General features: G+C 48.8%; 1 protein-coding gene across 11 annotated transcripts in view; it reads right to left on the bottom strand.

Moving 5' to 3' along the window:
- Window positions 1-22,184, bottom strand: part of ANK1 (ankyrin 1) — a 184,028-nt gene that overhangs the window by 52,263 nt on the left and 109,581 nt on the right. For 10 of the 11 annotated variants that reach the window (XM_053401570.1, XM_053401575.1, XM_053401571.1 and 7 more), the window contains 13 exons: window positions 21,514-21,612; window positions 18,506-18,604; window positions 17,512-17,709; window positions 17,324-17,422; window positions 15,080-15,178; window positions 13,005-13,103; window positions 11,455-11,652; window positions 10,719-10,817; window positions 10,004-10,102; window positions 9,568-9,765; window positions 6,397-6,495; window positions 5,367-5,465; window positions 16-114 (listed from right to left, as the gene is read on the bottom strand). In XM_053401570.1, the coding sequence (XP_053257545.1) occupies window positions 16-114; window positions 5,367-5,465; window positions 6,397-6,495; window positions 9,568-9,765; window positions 10,004-10,102; window positions 10,719-10,817; window positions 11,455-11,652; window positions 13,005-13,103; window positions 15,080-15,178; window positions 17,324-17,422; window positions 17,512-17,709; window positions 18,506-18,604; window positions 21,514-21,612 (1,584 nt within the window). The remainder of the gene's footprint in view (window positions 1-15; window positions 115-5,366; window positions 5,466-6,396; window positions 6,496-9,567; window positions 9,766-10,003; window positions 10,103-10,718; window positions 10,818-11,454; window positions 11,653-13,004; window positions 13,104-15,079; window positions 15,179-17,323; window positions 17,423-17,511; window positions 17,710-18,505; window positions 18,605-21,513; window positions 21,613-22,184) is intronic. The other variant, XM_053401572.1, reaches the window with a different exon arrangement.

Genomic DNA, 22,184 nt, shown 5'->3' with positions numbered 1-22,184 from the left:
GGAGCCCACACTCACCGAGCTGACTTCGTTGGGCGAGGCACCATGCTTGAGCAGGAGGGTCACGATGTCGGTGTGCCCTTGCTGGGCCGCTTGGTGCAGAGGAGTGTATCCCAGCTGGGAGAGAAAGAGAAAGAAAACGAGTCTACCCAGGAACAGCTTGCGATGGCACTTAGCTTTATAAAGCATACCCCAAGCATGTTCTCTCTCTCAAAGAATTCTGGGCACTGAAGTTGGCTGAGGACTGCTGGGAACTAGCTCTGTGAGGGCCCAGAATTCGTTGGGGAAAGAAAGTGCTTTAAAGGCATAGTGTAAGCACACCTTTACGAGGACCAATGATGGCAGGAACCTAGGAAACTGGTTCGGCAAGGCTCAGTATTGTCTGCCCTGACTGGCAGAGGTTCCCCGGGGAGCCAGGCAGGAGCCCCCCCCAGCCGTCCCTGGAGATGCCGGGGGCGGGATTGAACTTGCTGGGAGCTTCGGGGGGGGGGGCAGAGTGAGCTGCAGTCCCTTCTTCCCCGCAAAGGGCAGCAAGCTTTGGAGTTCTCCAGAACTCTTCATCAGGGAAGGTGTTGCACAAAGCAAGAAGTGAAGGGGGGTGTTTCAAGGAAAACAAATAAGGAAAGGGGGGCAAAAATGAGACAGGATATTGCACCCATGAAGTCAGCTTGTAGCTGCAGGTTGAAAATGGAGATTGATGACTGAATCCTAACTGTGGATTTTCATCGTAGGGACCAATGTGGCCAACTTTGCTTTTTACTTAACCAATGTGAGTGATGGTTTCATTTTGTGTTGGTTTCAGGCCAGGAGTGTCAAACTCAAATGAACCAGGATGGGGACAAATTCCTCATCCCAAGGTAGTCAATATAATCAAGAGGCAGGAGCACTTTCTTCACCCCAAAGGATAAAGGGTTTGGGGTGCCACAATTTAGAAAACAGGCAAGCAAGCAGGGGGAAGGGAGGTAGACATGCTTCTCTCCTAACACCCAGGACACCAAGGAAACATGACTGGCAGCAGGTGAAAGAAAAGTGCTCCACACGACAACAGAGAGTTAGTTTTTTTGAATTCACTGCCACCAATTTGTGGTGATGGTCACTGGCTTAGAAGGCTTTCAAAGAAGGACTGGATGAATTTCTAGAGGAGAAGAAGATCAGCTGAACCCTAACAAATAGATGGAACCTTCAATGCACACAGGCTGGCATAATGCCTATTTGGAGTTTCCTCAATTTCTCCTTTTCTGCCGTCTTATGTTCAGTTATCCAAATATCCAAATCACCTTGCAATTATTATTTTTCAAGTCAATAAGGCTCATTAACATTTTAGTGGGAAACTTCCCTAATATACATGGTCTTTTGTATATAATTTTACCTAACAGACACATTTCTGCTAAGCAATCTTCCCTAAGAGAATGCATTTCTTTAAACTGTTTTCACTATTATACGCATTTTTGTCCACAGAATGTGGCCAGAGAGTGTGTTGCATAATTTGGAGAAGTGCAAATTTTGAAGGGTGGGTGTGTTTTGGATTCCTAAAGTGCTAATTAGGTAGTTCCAAATTTAAGTGTGACCTGAAACAAATTCCTCCCCTGCCCTCTTTCTGAATCATAGAATCATAGAGTTGGAAGAGACCACAAGGGCCATCGAGTCCAACCCCCTGCCAAGCAGGAAACACCATCAGAGCACTCCTGACATATGGTTGTCAAGCCTCTGCTTAAAGACCTCCAAAGAAGGAGACTCCACCACACTCCTTGGCAGCAAATTCCACTGTCGAACAGCTCTTACTGTCAGGAAGTTCTTCCTAATGTTTAGGTGGAATCTTCTTTCTTGTAGTTTGGATCCATTGCTCCGTGTCCGCTTCTCTGGAGCAGCAAAAAACAACCTTTCTCCCTCCTCTATGTGACATCCTTTTATATATTTGAACATGGCTATCATATCACCCCTTAACCTCCTCTTCTCCAGGCTAAACATGCCCAGCTCCCTTAGCCGTTCCTCATAAGGCATAGTTCCAGGCCTTTGACCATTTTGGTTGCCCTCCTCTGGACACGTTCCAGTTTGTCAGTGTCCTTCTTGAACTGTGGTGCCCAGAACTGGACACAGTACTCCACGTGAGGTCTGACCAGAGCAGAATACAGTGGCACTATTACTTCCCTTGATCTAGATGCTATACTCCTATTGATGCAGCCCAGAATTGCATTGGCTTTTTTAGCTGCCGCGTCACACTGTTGGCTCATGTCAAGTTTGTGGTCAACCAAGACTCCTAGATCCTTTTCACATGTACTGCTCTCAAGCCAGGTATCACCCATCTTGTATTTGTGCCTCTCATTTTTTTTGCCCAAGTGCAATACTTTACATTTCTCCCTGTTAAAATTCATCTTGTTTGTTTTGGCCCAGTTCTCTAATCTGTCAAGGTCATTTTGAAGTGTGATCCTGTCCTCTGGGGTGTTAGCCACCCCTCCCAGTTTGAAGTCATCTGCAAATTTGATCAGGATGCCCTTGAGTCCATCATCCAAGTCGTTGATAAAAATGTTGAATAAGACCGGGCCCAAGACAGAACCCTGTGGCACCCCACTAGTCACTCTTCTCCAGGATGAAGAGGAACCATTGATGAGCACCCTTTGGGTTCGGTCAGTCAGCCAGTTACAAATCCACTGAGTGGTAGCATAGTCAAGACCGCATTTTACCAGGTTCTTACAAGAATATCATGGGGCACCTTGTCAAATGCCTTGCTGAAATCAAGGCAGGCTACATCCACTGCGTTCCCTTCATCTACCAGGCTTGTAATTCTGTCAAAAAACGAGATCAGGTTGGTCTGAAATGACTTACTTTTCAGAAATCCATGCTGACTATTGGTGATCACAGCATTCCTTTCTAGGTGCTCACAGACTGTTTGCTTAATGATCTGCTCCAGAATCTTCCCTGGTATTGATGTCAGACTGACTGGGCAGTAATTATTTGGGTCCTCTCTTTCCCCCTTTTTGAAAATAGGGACAACATTTGCCCTCCTCCAGTCTGCCGGGACTTCGCCTGTTCTCCAGGAATTCTCAAAGATGACTGCCAGTGGTTCTGAGATCACATCTGCCAGTTCTTTTAATACTCTTGGATGCAGTTCATCTGGCCCTGGAGACTTGAATACATCTAGACTAGCCAAGTATTCTTGTACTATCTCCTTAGTTATTCTGGGCTGTGTTTCCTCTGCTGAATCGTTTGCTCCAAATTCTTCAGGTCGGGCATTGTTTTCTTTATCGGAGAAGACTGAGGCAAAGAAGGCATTGAGGAGTTCAGCCCTTTCTGTGTTCCCTGTTTGCATTTCACCATCTTCTCCTCTGAGTGACCCCACTGTTTCTTTGTTCTTCCTTTTGCTACGAACATACCCATAAAAGCCTTTTTTGTTGCTTTTAACCTCTCTAGCAAGCCTGAGTTCATTCTGTGCTTTAGCTTTTCTGACTTTGTGTCTACATGTGCTGGCTATTTGTTTGAATTCCTCTTTGGTGGTTTCCCCCCTTTTCCATTTTTTGTACACATCCTTTTTTAATCTTAACTCAGTTAAAAGTTCTTTAGATAGCCACCCTGGCTTCTTTAGGCACCTTCCATGTTTCCGTCTCAATGGTATTGCCTGAAGTTGTGCTTTTACTATCTCCCTCTTAACAAACTCCCAGCCATCATGAACTCCCTTTCCTTTTAGTATTACTGTCCATGGGATCTCACCCAGCACTTCCCTAAGTTTTATGAATACCTGTTGCTGCGGACAAAGAACAAGGAAGGACTGTGGCCTTCCTGCCGCTTGCTGGCTTCCCAGGAGACAGAGGGCAGCCCCTGAGAAGCAGGATGCTAGGAAGGGCGCAGAATCCTTTCTAGCCTGACAGGCCTGCAGACTCATTACTCACCTTCTGGAGTGCCCGGGCCAGTGGGAAGGGGAGCCAATGCAAAATGGGCAAGGCCAGCCCCCTCCTTCTCACACATGCACCCATCCATAAACACACCAGCAAGGCCAAGAGGACAGGCCCCACTTTCTGAGCACAATGCGTTCCCAGGAAATGGTTTGTCATGCGAGGGTTTGCATAATGAGCTGGTTATTTCCCAGTATTTCCTATGGGAATATTTTTAATCTGTGATTTGTCTGTTCTCCCTCCCTCCATGGTTCCTGCCTGAAACTGCTGCAGCCGATCAGCAAAAGCCAAACAAAGGAAAAGCAGGTTTTCCTGATCTCTCCTGCTCCCTGATTCATGATAGAATCACAGGATTGCAGAGCTGGAAGGGACCTCAAGTGTCATCTAGTCCAACTCAGTCATTCATGGAGTGAACTTTGGCTCTAATTCTTTCTGTTTGGATAACTGAAGTTTCGGATAATGAGTGTTCCGAGAGCAGGATCCACATGTAATTCATGTAAGGCATGCACAGGCCACCTTACCCCATGGATGCCTTCTTGATCGCTTTGATCTACAGAACTGGCACTGTTACAGGCACCACATAATATATGTTCCACATTTCTAAAAATCAATATTTAACTGTGGCAGCACCTACACTTTGGAACTCCCTGCCTATTGACAGCAGGCAGGCACCTTCACTGCACTCCTTCTGGCGCCTGCTAAAAACATTTTTATTTAGGCAAGCCTACCAGATGTGTAGGGACGCGGGTGGCGCTGTAGGTTAAACCACTGAGCCTAGGACTTGCCGATCAGAAGGTCAGAGGTTCGAATGCCCATGACGGGGTGAGCTCCCATTGCTCGGTCCCTGCTCCTGCCAACCTAGCAGTTCGAAAGCATGTCAAAGTGCAAGTAGATAAATAGGTACCGCTCCAGCGGGAAGGTAAATGGCATTTCCGTGCGCTGCTCTGGTTCACCAGAAGAGGCTTAGTCATGCTAGCCACATGACCCGGAAGCTGTACGCCGGCTCCCTCAGCCAATAAAGTGAGATGAGTGCCGCAACCCCAGAGTCGGTCACGACTGGACCTAATGGTCAGGGGCACTTTACCTTTGCCTTTTACCAGATGTGTAGAATGTTGGCATGTGCTTTAATCTGTTTTTAGTCTATCACTGATTTCATAAGCCACTTTGTGAGGTTTGTTCGTTTTACAATCAAATGGTGTACAATTTTTATTAAAATAAATAAATGAAATGAATTTGTCTTGCTTGTCAGCCATCCTTGGGACATTTAATGATGAGTGACCATACAACAAATAATAGCAGAATTCTTATAAACCAAACAGAGCAGAAATAAAAATAAGAAAGACAAACAAGTGATCATAGCAGCCTTTCTCAAACTTGGGTTCCCAGATATTGTTTGACTACCACTCCTATCATCCATAACCAGCAGGAGCAGCAGTCAGGGATGACGCTTGAGAAAGGATGCCTTCAAGAGTCTTTCCATACCTTGGTCTTTGAATTGACATCCGCTTGGTGCTGCAGCAGAAACTTCACCAGTTTGATGTTCCCGTAGTGAGAAGCCACGTGCAGCGGAGTATAGCCCATCTGCGAGGCACATATAAAAAGGGCAGACTTTCAGGTCAAGGCTTGGTGGTGGGGTGGCAATGAATGGTTAGAGGGAGAAGAGGGAGCAGACTGGGAAGAGGAGGGGTCGGAAGTGGAAGAGGTAACAGAGCTTAGCGGGCAGGGAGAGTTTGTGGCAGAGAGTCCAGAACCAGGGGCAGAAGCTGAAGCAGGAGGGAGGGAGGGAGGAGGTCCAGAGGCAGAGAGGAGTCCAGCTGGTGAGGATTAACAAGTAGCTCCCCCTCCTGCTGCAACAAGCTTCCCTCCCTGCTGGTCTCCCAGAACCAGGAGAGGCATGAAGAGGGCAGAGGAGAAATTGGCATCACACAGGCACAGCCTCAGATTGCTTCAAGAAAACCCTGCAGAGGAGGGAACTGAGGCACCTGTGGGAAGGTGAGGACCTTCAGTCTCCACAACTATCTCATGAGGGCAAGAGCGACCAAGGGCGTGCTGCTGTGCTCTTTAGGCCTGGCACTCCTGTGCAGATTCTGTTTTTCCTGATAAAGAGTTAATTCCACTTGCTTCATGTGGCTGACTGTTGGCTTGCTTAGGTCCTGTAGGCATGTGCTGTAGGAGCTTTCCCCAGCTTTGCACTCTCTGGGTGTGGTTGGACCACTGTTCCCATCAGCCACAGGCAGCATGACCAGTGGTAAAGGATGATGGGAGCTGTAGTCCAGCAACATCTGGAAAGCACCCTGGAAAGCTATGGTGTTCTGGTGGTGGTCCCTTCCGCTTCCCAAGCACAGGAGATACCTGGAGCCTACAAATGGCGTAGCACAGCCTTCTCCAACCTGGGGCCCTCCAGCTTTTCTGGACCACAATGGCCACCAGTGCCAGCCAGACCAGAAAGGACACTCTAGACTCTGGGCCTCTCTGTCTGATGGAGGATGCCATGGCATTCGAGGGGACTCACCCGCGTTGTTGCATCCACTCGAACTCCGGCCCGGAGGAGGACGTCTGCCACTTGGACATGCCCCTCCTGAGCCACCAGGTGGAGGGGGGTGAGGCCGCTCTGGAAGACAAGCAAGAGCCAGGTTACCCACAGAGGGTTCCGTGGGGAGGTGGGCAGACACCGGGAACCACTGCTAGGGCCCTCCCAGCTTTCTAGGCAGAGAGCCTTCTCAGTAGTGGCACCGGCCCTGTGGAACACCCTCCCATCAGATGTCAAGGAAATAAACAACTATCTGAGATCTGAAGGCAGCCCTGTTTGGTGTAGTTTTTAATGTTTGATGTGCTATTGTGCTTTTTATTCTGTTGGAGGCCGCCCAGAGTGGCCGGCGAAACCCAGCTAGATGGGTGGGGTATAAATAAATGATGATGATGATGATGATGATGATGATGATGATGATGATGATGAAAGACTCCCAGAGGCTTGAATATGGCATCTGGAAGAGTGACGCCTGCTCTTTATTGATTAGTTTGGGGGGGTGGATGGCTAAATAACAACAAGTATTCATCCTGTTTTCATCCTGATTTCCTTGCACTGCAATTCTACACCTTCCCATTGCTCATTTGCCCCACACCATTTAGTGAATTTCCCTGATACTTTCCTAATGGTAAAAGGTCTGGAGTCTTAAATTTGGGGAATTTCTTCAGTAAGGGGTGTTAAATTTCTGATTTCTTCCCGCAGGGCCTGTAAGACATAGTTGTTCCGCCTGGCCTTTGGCTTGGAGCCAATTTGATTCCCTTACTCTCTTTCTTTTTTCTTTTCCTTCTCCTCCTGCGATGAGGCTACATTTTAATATTTTAATGTTTCAATATTTTAATGTTGTATTTTAATTTTGTTTTTAAGTTGTAATCATTCAACTTGTTTTTATTATTGCTTGTAAGCCGCTCTGAGCCCGGCCTTGGCTGGGGAGGGCGGGGTATAAATAATAATAATAATAATAATAATAATAATAATAATTGCTATTAAAAATATGCTTTGGAGCTTGAGGAGTTCCAATCTGCTATTATTTTTGTGATTGGACAAAATTTAGCTTGGTAAGTCTACAATAGAAGAAGCACAAAAACGGCTTTTGGAAAACCCAATAATTTTAATGTTACCTTCTGAAAATGTCAGGTAATGCTAAATAAAAATATATAAGAGATAAGAGAGAATATAGAATACAACTGCAAGTACTTAGCAATTTCTATGAAATTTTACACACTCTTTACTTACCAAGCAAAACTAAATTATATTAATTTAACCAAAATATCTTTTGAATTCCCAAGCCATGTTACAACGCTTTACCAGCCCTCATTTTTGAAATTGAAAGTTGAAAAATTCTGCATGCCCTACAGGCCCAAGCAGAGAGGGGAGCCAGCAGCCCCTTCTTGGCTTGTTCATTTGGGGTTCACAGGAGCCCTTCTTTGCCTGTTTAAGTCCTTTCTCAAGGCCTTACTAGCAGTTCCCTCAGGGTCCCCAATTAGGGAATTGGGGTCCCCAAGCTGAGCTCTAGATCAGGGGTCAGCAACCTTTTTCAGCAGGGGGCCAGTCCACTGTCCCTCAGACCTTGTGGGGGGCCAGACTATACTCTGGGGGGAATGAACGAATTCCTATGCCCCACAAATAACCCAGAGATGCATTTTAAATAAAAGGACACATTGTACTCATGTAAAAACACGCTGATTCCTGGACCTTCCGTGGCCGGATTTAGAAGGCGATTGGGCCGGATCCGGACCCTGGGCCTTAGGTTGCCTACCCCTGCTAGAGTCTTCCCACAAAAAGAGGCAACAGAGAACACACTGGTGCCACCTAGTGGCCACTGGTAGAAGTAGAAACCTAACAGCTGCTTGGCAAGTTGAGGGCGGGGGGGGGGGAGACTCATCATGGTGCCATCCCCAAAGATGGCAGCCCTGCTGGAGCAGACCCCACTCCTGCCTTGCTCTGCATCCAACAGTGACCAGAGAAGATTCTCTCAAGAAGAGCAGGATGGCAAATAGGGAAAGTCTGCAGCTCAACAGGCAGCACCTGGTCGCATGGAAGGTCCCAGGTTCAGTTCCAACATCTCTGGCTTGGGCAGGGAAACACTTTGAAACCCTGGAGCATCACTCCTGCTCAGTGGAATCATGGGATGGCTGGTGAAAGAGCAGGTTCCTATGCCCAACCCCCTCCTGTGCTTTGCCCCTTCCCCAGCACCTGTCCAATGAAGTGGTAAACTGTTCTCAAACATGGAAGCTCTATTTAGTTTCCATGGTTGAAAGCCACTGGCAGAAATAGCCTCCATGAAGAGGATGAAATAAAACAGCTTCTTGGCTTATTCTGGCAGAGGCTGACTCCCTCTTCTCTCCTTGCCTTGTCACCAGGATTCAGCCCAGGGGGAGCCACCCAGGAGTCGCGCAGGCCAGAAGTGAACTAGAAGCAAGAGGCCCCAGTGGGTGCAGCATTGGTACAGTACCCTTGACCTTTAACGGGTGGCTTTAAAAGAGGTTTGGGCAAAGTCATGGACTGCTAGTCAGGATGGCTCTATCCTGTGCGCATGGCTGGAGGCAGAGCTGCTTCTGGACACCAGCTGTTGGAAACCACAGGAGGGGAGAGCACTCGGGTGCTCAGGTGCTGCTCCCTGGTTTGCCCCAGATATATGGGTGGTCCCTGCTGGGCTAGGGGGCCATGGGCCTGATCCTGCAGGGCTCTTCTGATATTCTGAGGTGCCTTTGCACATTAGGGTACATGCCAAGAATGCAAAAGCCAGAGGTTTCTATACACATGTGTGAACACACACACACACAGCTCTCCATCCTATCAAGCAACAGTCACAATCATGGTTGAAAGACACATTGGGTTGAGCTGTGTAGGAAGAACCACTTCTGCTCATACAACAGACCCCCCCATCCTTTCCAAGGCACCCTGCACCCCAAATATGCTTCAGATGGTGGGGGGACACACACAGGGGGATGGGAAGCTCCATTGCAAATAACTGAGAAAGGCGTGGGGAAGCCCCCCAAGAGCCAGACAGAGAGGCCTGGAGGGCGCCATTTGCCCCCCACCTGAGGTTCCCCACTCCTGCCTTATCAGGGTTGTGTTCTTCCACGCCCCCTTGGGAAGCAGACTTTGTCCCTGCAGGGCACCTGCACACTCACAGGAGCCTTTTGCTCCACTCACCTTGCTGCCAAAGTTGCCATTGGCCTGCTTGGAGAGGAGAAGGGCCACCATATCGGAGTGGCCTTCCTGGGCCGCCAGGTGCAGCGGGGTCACAGCTTGCGTGGATTCAGCGTTGGCGGAGGCGCCATACTGCAGCAGGCTGCTGGCCACCTCCATCTGGTTCTGCCTGGCGGCAATGTGCAGGGGGGTGTATCCGTTCTGCAGAGGAGAGAGACGACCCCACCCGCCAAAGGCAAGTCAAGCCCCAGAGTCTGATCCGCCGGAGTCAACGGTGGCTCCTGCCAACCCCATGACTCCCCTCTGAGGCTGCTCCCTGCAGGCAGGAGAAAGGGGCAGCTGTGCTCAGGTTTCCTCTGCCCTCCCCTCCATGGCGCTGCCCTTCAAATCTTTAAATCCTAGACAGAAGTGCGGCATGGAAGCAAAACCTGCCCCTTACCCAGGCCACGCTGTGCGGGGATGCTCCTTTGGGCAGCAGCACTTTGACAATGTCCAGGTTGTTGTGGTGAACAGCGACGTGCAGGGGCGTGAGGCCATTCTGCAGAGAGAGGAGCAGGGGCATTTGAGCATTTTATTTTAGGCAAGAATTTCTGACATGACCTTGTAGCAGGTGAGCATCCTGATCTATACATTGAGATGCAGCCTCCACGTGAATGGATGTTCAAAGGGGGTGTGAAAGGATATTGGTAGGGGAATCTGCTTACTGTACACGTCAGGGGTGTTTGTGAGGAGGGAAACTCAGACTTTGACCAATTTGAGAGACAGAAGACACTGAATTCTTCCTGCTGATTTTGGCATCCACACCAGTTTCTTTCTTGTTGGAATTGTCTGCATTTGGGCCTTCAATATTTCTCCTTTTAAGTGCAGGTCTGGCTACACTCAGCTTTCCCTTGCCTCTGTATCATGAAACCCAGGAGGACAGGATCACTTCCTCCCAAGTTTCCAAGTATTTCCCCTTTGTTGATCATTTGGGTGGGGGGGGATCATTGCAGTTGCTGATTCTGGACCACCAAGTGAAGCACCCAAAGACTCTTCAGAGAGCATATTGCCACCATGCCATCTTGGTACAACTAACATAAGACACACGTGACCATCGCCAGGTCTGAATTCCTCAGGGCCACTGCATCTCCCGCCAAGGCCCCCGACATACACACCTTCCCCGCTGCGTTGGGCTGGGCATTGTGCTCCAGCAGCACCTTGGCGACATCCACTTTCCCATATTTGGAAGCAACGTGCAGAGGGGTAAATCCTTTCTGGGGAGAAACAGGGAGCATCAGTGCCTGGCTGGGGTGGGAGAGGAAGACAACAGGTCAAGCAGGATCAGGGGGAGTGGGGTCAAGAAGGCCTCAGGGGGAGGCAACCCAGGCAGCAGTCCAGGTTTCTCTGCTCACTCTCTGCCCTACAGGCATCGCAACACCCACAGCACGCACAGGAGAGAGAGAGAGAGGAGACATCTAAAGCAGAAACAAGTGTTAACACAGAATTTCAGCTTGGTCAATACTGTAGATGAGCATGTCAGATCTCCTGCCTCAGAGGCTGATCCCCTGCCCCTCGAAGCACCCTGCCCTACTCCTGGCCTGGCCTGGGGATGAGGCTCTTCCATCACCCTCCGAGTTGGAAGAGGCGTCCCCTGCAGCTTCTTGTGCTCCACAACCCCAGAGCAGCATGTGGTAGCAGGACAGGCCCTTTAAATACTGTACACAGCACCTCGTGGGGGCAGAGTCACTGCCAAGTCAAGCCTCTGCCAGCCTTCCTAAGGCTTCAGGCAGCTCCAAGTCTTTGCTGAGATGAGACCTTCCCAACCTGGGCTAGCAGCACCCACAGGGAGCTGTCTGGGGCCTTGCTTCAGCAGTTTGGAAGGAACATGACCCAGCGCCCCCATTTCCCTACCTTGGTCATGACCGTCTGTGAAGCCTGCTTGTCCAGGAGGGCGCAGGCGCAGTCGAGGTGGCCCTCGCGCGCTGTGATGTGCAGGGGCGTGTGCCCGGCTGTTGTGGACAGATTAGGGTCGGCGCCGCTCTCCAGCAGCAGCTTCACCATTGTGCAGTGGCCAAGGCGGGCCGCACAGTGCAGGGGGGTCTGGTCATCCTACAATGGGGAAGAAGGACAAGACACTTCAGATGAAGACAACAGCACTCTGTCCTCAAAAGAAATGTGTCTGCTGCTCCAGAGAAGCGGACACGGAGCAATGGATCCAAACTACAAGAAAGAAGATTCCACCTAAACATTAGGAAGAACTTCCTGACAGTAAGAGCTGTTTGACAGTGGAATTTGCTGCCAAGGAGTGTGGTGGAGTCTCCTTCTTTGGAGGTCTTTAAGCAGAGGCTTGACAACCATATGTCAGGAGTGCTCTGATGGTGTTTCCTGCTTGGCAGGGGGTTGGACTCGATGGCCCTTGTGGTCTCTTCCAACTCTATGATTCTATGATTCTATGATTCTATGTGTATGCGCACCCTACATAGTATATGCCTTTTTGTACTCGTTACTTGGTTCAACATCTGCACCACAAAGTTCAGAGATGTTTGCATTTAGATTTGCATCTTATTCCAGGAAGGGAAAGTCCGTGTCATGATACCCTCTGAGCCTTTCGACCAGCAGTGGGAGGAAGAGACAATGCAATAGACCCTTTAGACACCACCACTCCGAAACATCCAGAGGTTGCTTCTCCCTCACTTGCAGAGAGCAAGGGACCATTAAAGACGGGGAGACTGTATCCCCACGGGAAGATGGTGAGACGGTCTGATGATGTCTCCCAGGGAAAGGTGGCACCAGCAGGAGAACAGAGAAGACTCTTCTCCCTGGGCAGAGTGTCGCAGGGACAGGGATTGTCGCAAGCGTTCTCCTCCGCTGCTTAAAAGCTTGGCAGGGAGGCAGGAAGACTCACCAGAATAACTGCACTGCTTCTGTGCATTCTTGAAGCCCTGTTCCTGATCTTGAACACCTGGGCCTGGGCCTTGATTCTGAGCGAGATCTAAAGATCTACATGGGGATCTGCTGCCCCGGTGATCCGGCTGCCTGAGGTGGCCACCTCGCTTTGCCTCATGGGTGAGCCAATCCTGGTTGCTACCCTTCTGCCTTATAAGAGCAGCTGGACTAGAGCCGGCTCTTTCTGAAACACTGAGCTTGAAGCACTAGCCCACAATAATAAATGTTCAATTATTTACTTACAAGAAAGTGCACCTGTTGTCTAGGGCCAACCCTGAGGCAAGGTGAGGAGGCTGCATCAGGCAGCTGGATCTGCAGGGGCAGCAGATTCAGCCTCTAAGGCAGCAACAGCTGCAGTGCCCTCCTTGTAGACTGGATCCGCCTTCTCCTCCGCAGCGCCCCCCCCCACCATGCCACCTCCCCTCCGCCTCCATACAAGCAAGTGTGGGCCGCTCATGGGGACAGGAGTCTGGGTTGCAACTGCTGCTGGCCCAGAAAGATGAGGATGCTCTCACCTTGGCCTTGGCATTGACTTTGGCCTTGTTCTGCAGCAGGTACTTTGCCACTTCCGTGTGCCCAGCCCGGGCTGCCATATGTAGGGGGGTCTCCACCTTCTTTGGAAAGGGGAAAAAAAGAGGTTGCATGGAATGTCATCTGTTTTGAAAGATCTCATTCGGTGACCATCTGATCAATCTCTATAAAAGCCAGTGGGGCTTGAGATTCTTGCACCCTGTACTATTCGTGCAGTGCAAACAAAGGCTTGACCCAAGCCCAAAGAGATGGGAGATCCCTGACCCCATTAAAAATCTCCCTGATGGTAGAAAACAAGCACATCTTACTCCCTATAAATTCCCAAAAATTAAAATTGCTATTGATGCAAAATGCCTTTTACTAAGGGTCCACAATCTAAGCATACACATTATTACAAATCATTTCATATCTGCAAAAATTATGATATATATACTTTAACACAACTTTGTTAATATATTCAGAATGTTTATCTGAGCATATACTGTTCTCATTTTACCTAACTGTTGCATGTTTTATGTCTAAATATAATAAATAAAACTCAAATAGTAATAGTAATAATAATAATAATAATAATAATAATAATAATAATAATAATAGCTAGCACATAAAGATAAAGGCTAGGTAAGAGCTATCTCACTGCCCTGCTCCATTTCCACAAACCAGGGTGTTTTGAGGTGAGACAGAGCATTCAGATACGTTGTGTTCCACATGCAATTTGAAGTGGTGCAGTCTAAGGTAACCTCTGCGTCAGACACTAAAACCACACGGTTTCCACCAAAGAATACTGGGAGCTGTAGTTTGTTATGGGTGCTGGGAACTGTAGCTCTGGGAGGGACAAGCTAGTTCCCAGGATTCTTTGGGGAAAGTCATGTGCTTTGAATGTACTGTGTGGGTGTGACCTAGGAAGGTTTAGGAACATAGGAAGCTACCTTATCCCCAAGAAGCCACTGGTCTCTCTTTCCCAGCATTGTCTCCCCTGGGTGTCAAAGACGGGTCTTTCCTAGTTCTACCTGGAGACACCAGGGACTGAACCCTTGTTTATACACACATCTTTCTGGGTGTGTGAATCAGATCCGAACCTGGCTTAGAAATTGCTCCGGGCTTGGATTCTAAAGTCCTGGGGTGCAAATCTCCTCTCTCTTGCTCCTCAGCCCCTGAAGCCAGTGGCGCCATTTCTGATGGGAATAATGCCCTGCATGTCCAGAGGCCAAAAGGATTTGTAAAAAGAACCATTTCATTGTTCAAAACAAGAGGAACCTGGCAAAGAAGAACCGGAGAGCTGGCCAAATTCTCCCTGTCTCACCTCTACCCAGACGGAGGGCTCACCTAAGAGAATGTTTCTCTGTATAATTCTTTCAAGCCCCACACACAGAAAACAAACTTGTCAAGGAAGACTGCTTTGTGTCCAGCAATATAAGGCTATTTTTCACAGAACATTTTATTTATTGTATTTATTGAATTTGTATACCGCCCTATAGCCGGAGGTCTCATTCCCTTATGAGAGCCCAAACCTGTAGCAGTGCAGTTGGGGCACAGATCTCCCTGCCACCCTCCCGCTTGGTTGGACTGTTGGATGAAGAACTGGGGGACCAGGACTCAAATCCCCACTCAGTCACCAAGCTGGTTGGGAGACCTGGAGCCAGTTGCAGTCGCTTAGACTAATCTACCTCACAGGGCTGTTGTGAGAGGAAGGAGAAGCATGCATGCCGCCTTGAGCCCCTTGGAGGAAGGTGGGATATAAATGTCATCATTGTCATCACCTAAAACACATGTGCACGTGTGTGAGAGGGGGGCGGGGCGAGGGCAAAGGAGCTGCCACCTCTTGCCCGCCCTATGGTATTCTGAGGAACCTCCTTCCACCCACCCTAACATTTCTTTTGTGCAACTCAGACTCTCCAGCGAAATGTTCCAGTCCCAAATCTCTGACAAATCCCCAGAGCCAAAGCTCTCAGGGTTGAGTCTTTGGCTATGAAAGCCTCAGCACAAATCCTGAGGGGTCCCCAGAAGCTGAGGGGGTCCATGTCTTCCCCACTTGCCCTCTGCACTTCTCCCCACTCACCACGTTGGAAACATTGGGAGAGGCTCCTCGTTGCAGCAGGATCTTGACGATGGGGAGGTTCCCCATGAAGGAGGCCACATGGAGAGGGGTCAGCCCAGACTGCGGACAGGAGAGAGGGAGCAAAGGGATGCAGGACGCTGGGCAGCGGAGACACACAACACACACAGAACTCTGCCTCGTAACCCTTTTGCTACCCAGCCACGCACCCTCCAACATTCCTCTAATGAAAACGCCCAAAGGAAAAGTGGGACATTCCGGGATCAAATCAGAAACCGGGATGGCTCTGTGAATTTGGGACTGTTCTTGGAAAATAGGGACACTTGGAGAGTCTGCAATCAGCATCTTTGGATAACAATCCAAAAATATACATGAATTACTACATATCAGTTGCCTGATCAACTAAAGATTTAGGCTGCAATTTATAAGAAATCCATCTTCTAGGAAGGCAGCACCTGCACTTTGGAACTCCCTGGCTAGTGACATCAGAGAGGCACCTTTGCTGTACTCTTTTCGGTGCCAGCTAAAAACATTTTTCTTTAAGCAAGCCTACCCAGATATGTAAAATGTTGACATGTGTTTAATCTGTTTTTAACTTAGCATTGATTATTTCTGAAAAATGTTGTAAATAGTTGTTTGTATTGATAATTTCATTGTTTTATTCTTTCAGTAAACTGCTTTAAGGTTTATATAAAGTACAGAAAAGTTAACTAAATAAATAAATCATATACCCACTTACTGGGGAGTAAGTTCCATGGTATTCAATGGAACTTACTTCCCAGCAAGCATGCACAGGACTGCAGCTTTAGGACCCAAGCAGCCAAGAGCACCCTTGTCTCTAGTCTCAGGTTGTGCTATTGCAATCGGAGAACAAAAAAGAAAACGTTGCCTTTCCATGGACCTTGTGCTAGAATGAGTCACCAGTAGTTGGGCAGCCTTGGTTCGGACACCGGTGTAGGAAGACTAAATGCATCATTACAGATTCACTGAGCAGAGGTTGATCCATGGCTATTAGCCAGGACAACTGAATAGAATCTCCATGTCCAGAGGCCCCGGCAAAAAAGGAAAGAAAGCGAAAGGGCTGTGTCTGACCCCCCCCTTCCCTGGTCTGCCTGTGGGCCTCCCAAAAGCATTTATTGGCTGCCGATTGTTGGAAGCAGGATCTTGGACTAGACAGACCCTTGGCCCGGCCCAGCACGTTCGTCCAGTATTCTCATTTACTCAAGGCATGAAAACCTCTGAAATGGCTTCTACAAGCCAAGCTAAATGGGGCATTTAAATGCAACTGTTTCCGTTAAAAGGTAGATGATTAATCAACTGAAAATTCCAAAATCAGTCAGAACCCCTCCCAAAAAAAATCTCCACATAGCCACAAATGCCAAGAGATTTCTATTTGTCATGAGCCAAACTGAGTCAGAAGCAATAGGCTTGGAACCTCCATTTCCCCTCTCATGGATGGATGGTAGTCGGTTGAAAATTCTGCCTAAGGCCGCAAAAAAGCAATCAACCAAAATCTGTGGGTAGCCAAGAAAACACCCCAATACATTCCAGGCATAATGTGATGAATAAAAGGTGTGACGAATTGCTGAAAGGTATCTTTGAAGTATTGCAGACTGTTTTTCTCTTGGCTAGATCAAGTTATTTCCAAGAGTTCCTTATATTAAATGCTAAAGGTCCTATGACTGTATCGAAACCAGGCCTGCCCCTCCCCTAAGCCGAACACAGCGACCCACAAGTTAGGGCATTTGATCTGCCAGTGCCTGGAGATGCTGGGCTTCAGACCAGAGGTGAGCTCTGGGGCTCATCATGAAAGATTGGCTGTGTTTGGCTTGGTGGGGAACATGTTGTGTGGTCTTCATCTAAATGGTGTTTTCCCTGGGGACAAATCCTACAAATTAGTATTTGGGGGGTCCCCTTGGTGGTCCCCCTAACTTGCAAGGTCGTGCAAATTCAGAATTCACTAGGGCCACTTCGCCTCTCCTTGGATGCTCTGCGCCAATGGAAATGGTGGCACTTTTAGAGTTTGGCTCAGTGGCGTCTACACTTCACTTTTCGTGTCTAGGCCTCTGCTGGGCTTGGTGTCCTGGCAGGTGCCTAACCTTGCCGCCTCTGGATATCCACCATGATGTTTGTCCTAATTAATCCAAATTAACAGAGAAGTCCAGAAAAACCCCATTGCATATGTGGCTGTGGTCACGTCAGTGTGCCTCACGGCTTCCCGTGCTGCACACATGGGGCACCAGGTACCTCGGTGACAGCATCAATGGAGGCTCCCGTCTTCAGCAAGAGCTCCATCACCCGGATGTGGTTCTTCTTGCAGGCGATGTGCAGAGGGGTGAAGCCATTCTGCAGGCACAGAGAAAAGGAGAGGCCCTTCAGCCTCCCTGGAAGAGAGACACGTGGCTCCCCCTCCTGCCACTTGCCCGCCCACTCACCAGCGCCCGAGCATTGGGCTTTGCCCCCTTTTCCAGCAGGACTTTGGCCACTCGGTGGTGGCCACAGTGGGCGGCCACGTGCAGTGGCGTCAGGTGGTCCAGCGTGATGTCGTCGATGTCAGCATTGTACTGCAGCAGAAGTCGCACACAGTCCAGGTGGTCTCCCTGGGAGGCCATGTGGATGGGGGACAGGCCGTTCTGTGGCAAGGAAATGCAAGGTTAGAGCCTGGCGTGACCCGAGGACGGAGACCCAGACCATCAAGGGTCTGGAAACCAAGCCTTCTGAGCAATGGTTGAGGGAGGTGGGTGTGTTTAGCCTGGAGAAGAGAAGACTGACAGCTGTCTTCAAATATCTGAAGGCCGTCACACAGAAGATCTTGCATGCTTGTTTTCTGCTGCTCTGGAAGGTAGGACCTGAACCAACTGATTTAAATGACCACAAAGGAGATTCTGACAAAACATTAGAAATAACTTTATGATGCTAAGAACTGTTCTACTGTGGAATAGACTCCCATGAGAGGTGGTGACCTCTGCTTCACTGGAGGTTTATAAGCAGAGGTTGGGTGGCCACTTGTCATTGATGCTTTAGTTGTGATTCCTGCATTGCAGGGGGTTGGACTGGACGACCCTTGGGGGTCCCTTCTACAATTCTATGATTCCATGATTCTATGATTTAAAGCACTCTTGTGCCACTTTAGCAATGCCCCCCACCCCCCAAGAATCCTGAGAATAACAGTTTGTAAAGGGTACAAACAGAGATGCATTTCCCAGCACCCTTAGGAAACTACATTTCCCAGGATTCCTTGGAGAAAACCATGACTGTTAAAGTGGCATAAGAGTGCTTTAAATATGTGGTGTGGAGGTGGCCCCAGTAGCTGGGAAACAAGAGCCACAGTCCGATGCCAGGGTGGGTGTTAGCAAAGGGGAAAACCACCTCTGTCTCTGGGGAACGTGATTTTGCTTGCCCCACGGCTATTCCCCCACTGCCCATCACCTTGGTCTTTGCTTGGATGGGAGCACCGTGATCCAGCAGGATTTCCGCAATCCGCACATGCCCATTCCTGGAGGCGCAGTGCAGCGGTGTCAGCTCGTCCTGCAACAATGGGGAATAATAATAATAATAATAATAATAATAATAATAATAATAATAATAACAATAATAATAATAATAATTTATTATTTATACACCGCCCATCTGGCTGGGTCACTCTGGGCGGCTTCCAACAAAATATTAAAATAGAATGAGAGTCAGGGGTGCAAATCAGCAGCGAAAGAACCACATGCACCACCTTGAGTTACTCAGAGAAAAGGTGATATTACCTCCCCTGGACAAACACCCAGAAATTTTTGAGGAAATTGAAAAATATGCAATACTTTTAAAAGCACTTTTACAGATCAAAAATCACATTATAACTTTAGGAACATAAAATGTATTATATATTACTTAGTTTGACATTAAATTATCTGGTATATTAAAAATACAGTGTATTGAGTTAGTCATTCCTTTTTATATTTTTGATTAGAAATGGATCTATAAGATGCTGAGCTGCAAGGAACCTTGCATGTCTTTCATTTTGCCAATTTATGAGCAGCAGGGAAAAATAATAAAAGCAGATGAAACCGTCAACATTATGGTAAAAAAGAAAGAAAATTATTATGTATTCTGAAAACTATTATGGGTCATATTCAACTAAGTCCTACTTAGGGTACACCCTTTAGAATTCATGAACCTAAATTAGTCATATCTATTAATTTTAGCAGGTCTACTCTGATTAGGATGAGCGCTGAAGACCACCCAATGCCCCTTGTCTCTACTGGGCCAAGCAGACATCAAGCACTCATTCCTATAATGGCTCTGAAAACAAGGGGCGGAGGGGACGGGGACGAGACAAAACTCAGCGAATACTGCATGAAACTTACTCAGTCTCATTTTCTGAGTTATCACTATCAGTTTCTGCTTCTTCCTGTTGGGGGAAAAGTGAGGATTTTCCTCCCTCCCATGTTCTGCGCTTGCACTTCTCATGCCTGGAGTTCTCACTAAGCTGCAGTGTAATTCTGAAGAAGTCCTTCTCACTAAACTCCTTTGCCAGGCTCCTTTGGAGTGGCTTCTCTTTGAGACACCCGTCCCTCTGTGGGTGAACATGAATTCATGCAGGGATGCAGCAGCTTCCTCCTCCATAGGCAACATTGGGGGAGTCATTGAGCCACACAAAAGGGAGAAGGAAGAGGACTCCAATTTCTCCTTGTACACAGCTCACTCTACAACCGAGAGCCACTAGGGGCTTTGCCCCGTCTGGGCTGCCTATATCCTCACGAGGAGATCAAATCCAGAGCAGTGACTCTTGTGGGGAGGCCACGGACACCCTCTTCTGGGCCTGAATATGTCTGGCTTCTCCTGCGAGTCATTAGAAAGAAGGGGAAATGCCCAAAGGTGCTAAAAGGATTTCTGCACTACAATATGAGTATCATATTCGAGAGCTCTCCAAAGAGAGAAGAGAGTTTCTGGGGCTTCCGCAAGGAGCAGCCAAACTCCTGCCAGCAGCTCTTGAGCTTCACCTTTCTCTTTGGTCTGAAGATTGGTGCCCATGATGTCCTCATGTTTAGGTACGTAATGTTGTGCGCACATTAACAGTAAATAAGGTAAAACAGTACAAAGCAAAGGTGTTGGTAAGCATAATAGAGGAATTAAGTGTTATCTTGGGAGGGGGAGAGTGTGAGATTGGAACAGGGGTGCCAACTGCTGGGGGCCCAACCCTTTTGGGACCCCCAATATTTTGGAGGTGGGGCCACCCCCAATGTTCAAAAACCCCGGAGGAGGCCAAGCAGCTTCAGTGGCCTCCTCCTCCTCCTCCTGCAGCAAAGGGGAAGCAGCCTCAACTGGTGGTGACGGCAGGAGGAGGAGGAGCTGCTGCCACTGGGTTTGGCTCTGCCCCTGGCTCCTCCTGACATCAGGATGTTGGGACGTCACACGCGTGGTGTTGGCCCCTGCAGCCTCCCTGGCAAGTTGGCGCCTCTGGCTTGTGATGTTGGTAGTGAGTGATGATTGGATGAGAGTTTGAAAGGGAGTTTGAATACTGATGAGAGGGTCTGTTTGGGAGTGTGTGGTTGCTGGAGGGAGAGTGTGGGTGGTGGCAGGGTTAGTTTGATAGAATAAGGACTGCCTTGTTGTTCACCATTGTCTTATAGAGGACAAAGAAACAAATAAGATAATACAAAACCGAACCTATAGGCTTCTGTCCACTTAATGATCATAACACCCCTGTTTCTCCTTTCTGCTTTAATAAATGCTTGTAGGGTGCACTCATGCCATTTGACTACGTTAGAGGCAGGAGATATTCAGGGATAGCTCAGCCAGTGGATCATGAGACTCTTAATCTCAGGGCGGTGGGTTTAAGCCCCACATTGGGCAAAAGATTCCTGCATTGCAGGGGGTTGGACTAGATGACTCTCGAGGTCCCTTCCAACTCTACAATTTTAATTCTTGAAAAAACATAGCATCTGTGTTGGCAGCAGAGAAAAGGAGGGGCTGTGGACCTCGCAGAGGGCGAGAGGTAGTAAGGGGCAGCTGGGGGGGTGCAAGGACCACATAGCTGAAGGGGTGGTGGCCTGACAGGGCTGCCCTCCTTTTCTCCTTACTGCCTCTCCTGATGCAAGGCCCTGTCTTGGTTGGAAGATTCAGAACAGACAAAAGAAAGGACTTTTCTTCCATGCAGCACATAGTTAAACTGTGGAACTCCTTCCTACAGGAGGAAGTGATGGCCACCAACTTGGATGGCTTTCAAAGAAAATGAGGCAAAGTCATGGAGGGGGAGAGGGCTCTTGATGGCTACTAGCAGGATGGCTATGTTCTGCCTCCAAAGTTGGCGACAGCAAGGCTTATGAGAAGCAACCATAGGAGAGCATCAAATTCTGCTTGCAGGTTTCCCTTGGTGCTTCTGGTTGGCCCCTGTGAGAACAGGATACTGGATGAGAGGGGCCATTGGCCTGATCTTATGTCCCTACCTTGGTGCGAGTCTCGATGTGGGCTCCCCGGTCCAGCAGCAGGCGCACCATGATGATGTTGCCCCGGCGGGAGGCGATGTGCAGTGGGGTGATGCCATTCTGTGTTTGTGGAGAGAAGAGCAGAGGGAGCTGCCTCATACCCAGCCAGACCACTGGCTCATCTTGCCTAGCAATGCCTCTTCTGATGGGCCATGGCTTTCCGAGATCTCCAGCTGGTCAGTCCCAGTCAGGGACTGGACCCAGGAACTTCTGCATACAAGCCAGCCCTCTCCTAGAAGCACATGTGGAGCCATTTCCAACCCGAGGGACCCTCTCCTTTCTGGACAACCATCCCAAACACCAGTGGTGGGCGGGACCAGAGCATAGCTGTCAACGTTTCCCTTTTTTAAAGGGAAATTCCCTAAGCTATTGGTATTGGGGGACTTCAACATCCATGCTGATGCCACTCCCTCCTCACAGGCTCTGGACCTGGTGTCTTCCATGGCGACACTAGGGCTCTCCCAGTTTGTTTCGGGCCCCACACATCAAGCAGGCCACACGCTGGATTTGATCTCCTTCGATGAAGGTGCCATGGTCTGATCACTACGCTCTGAAAGCCAGGATTGACTTTCCACCCCCACCCTGCTTAGGTGGCGAGCCGATTTGGGCTCGCCCGCAGAGGCTGATGGACC

This window comes from Podarcis raffonei, chromosome 8 (genome assembly GCF_027172205.1).
Source record: "Podarcis raffonei isolate rPodRaf1 chromosome 8, rPodRaf1.pri, whole genome shotgun sequence".
In the NCBI taxonomy this organism is placed as follows: Eukaryota; Metazoa; Chordata; class Lepidosauria; order Squamata; family Lacertidae; genus Podarcis; species Podarcis raffonei.
The sequence above is the reverse complement of the archived record's forward strand: the minus strand, read 5'-3'. Positions and strand labels throughout refer to the sequence as shown.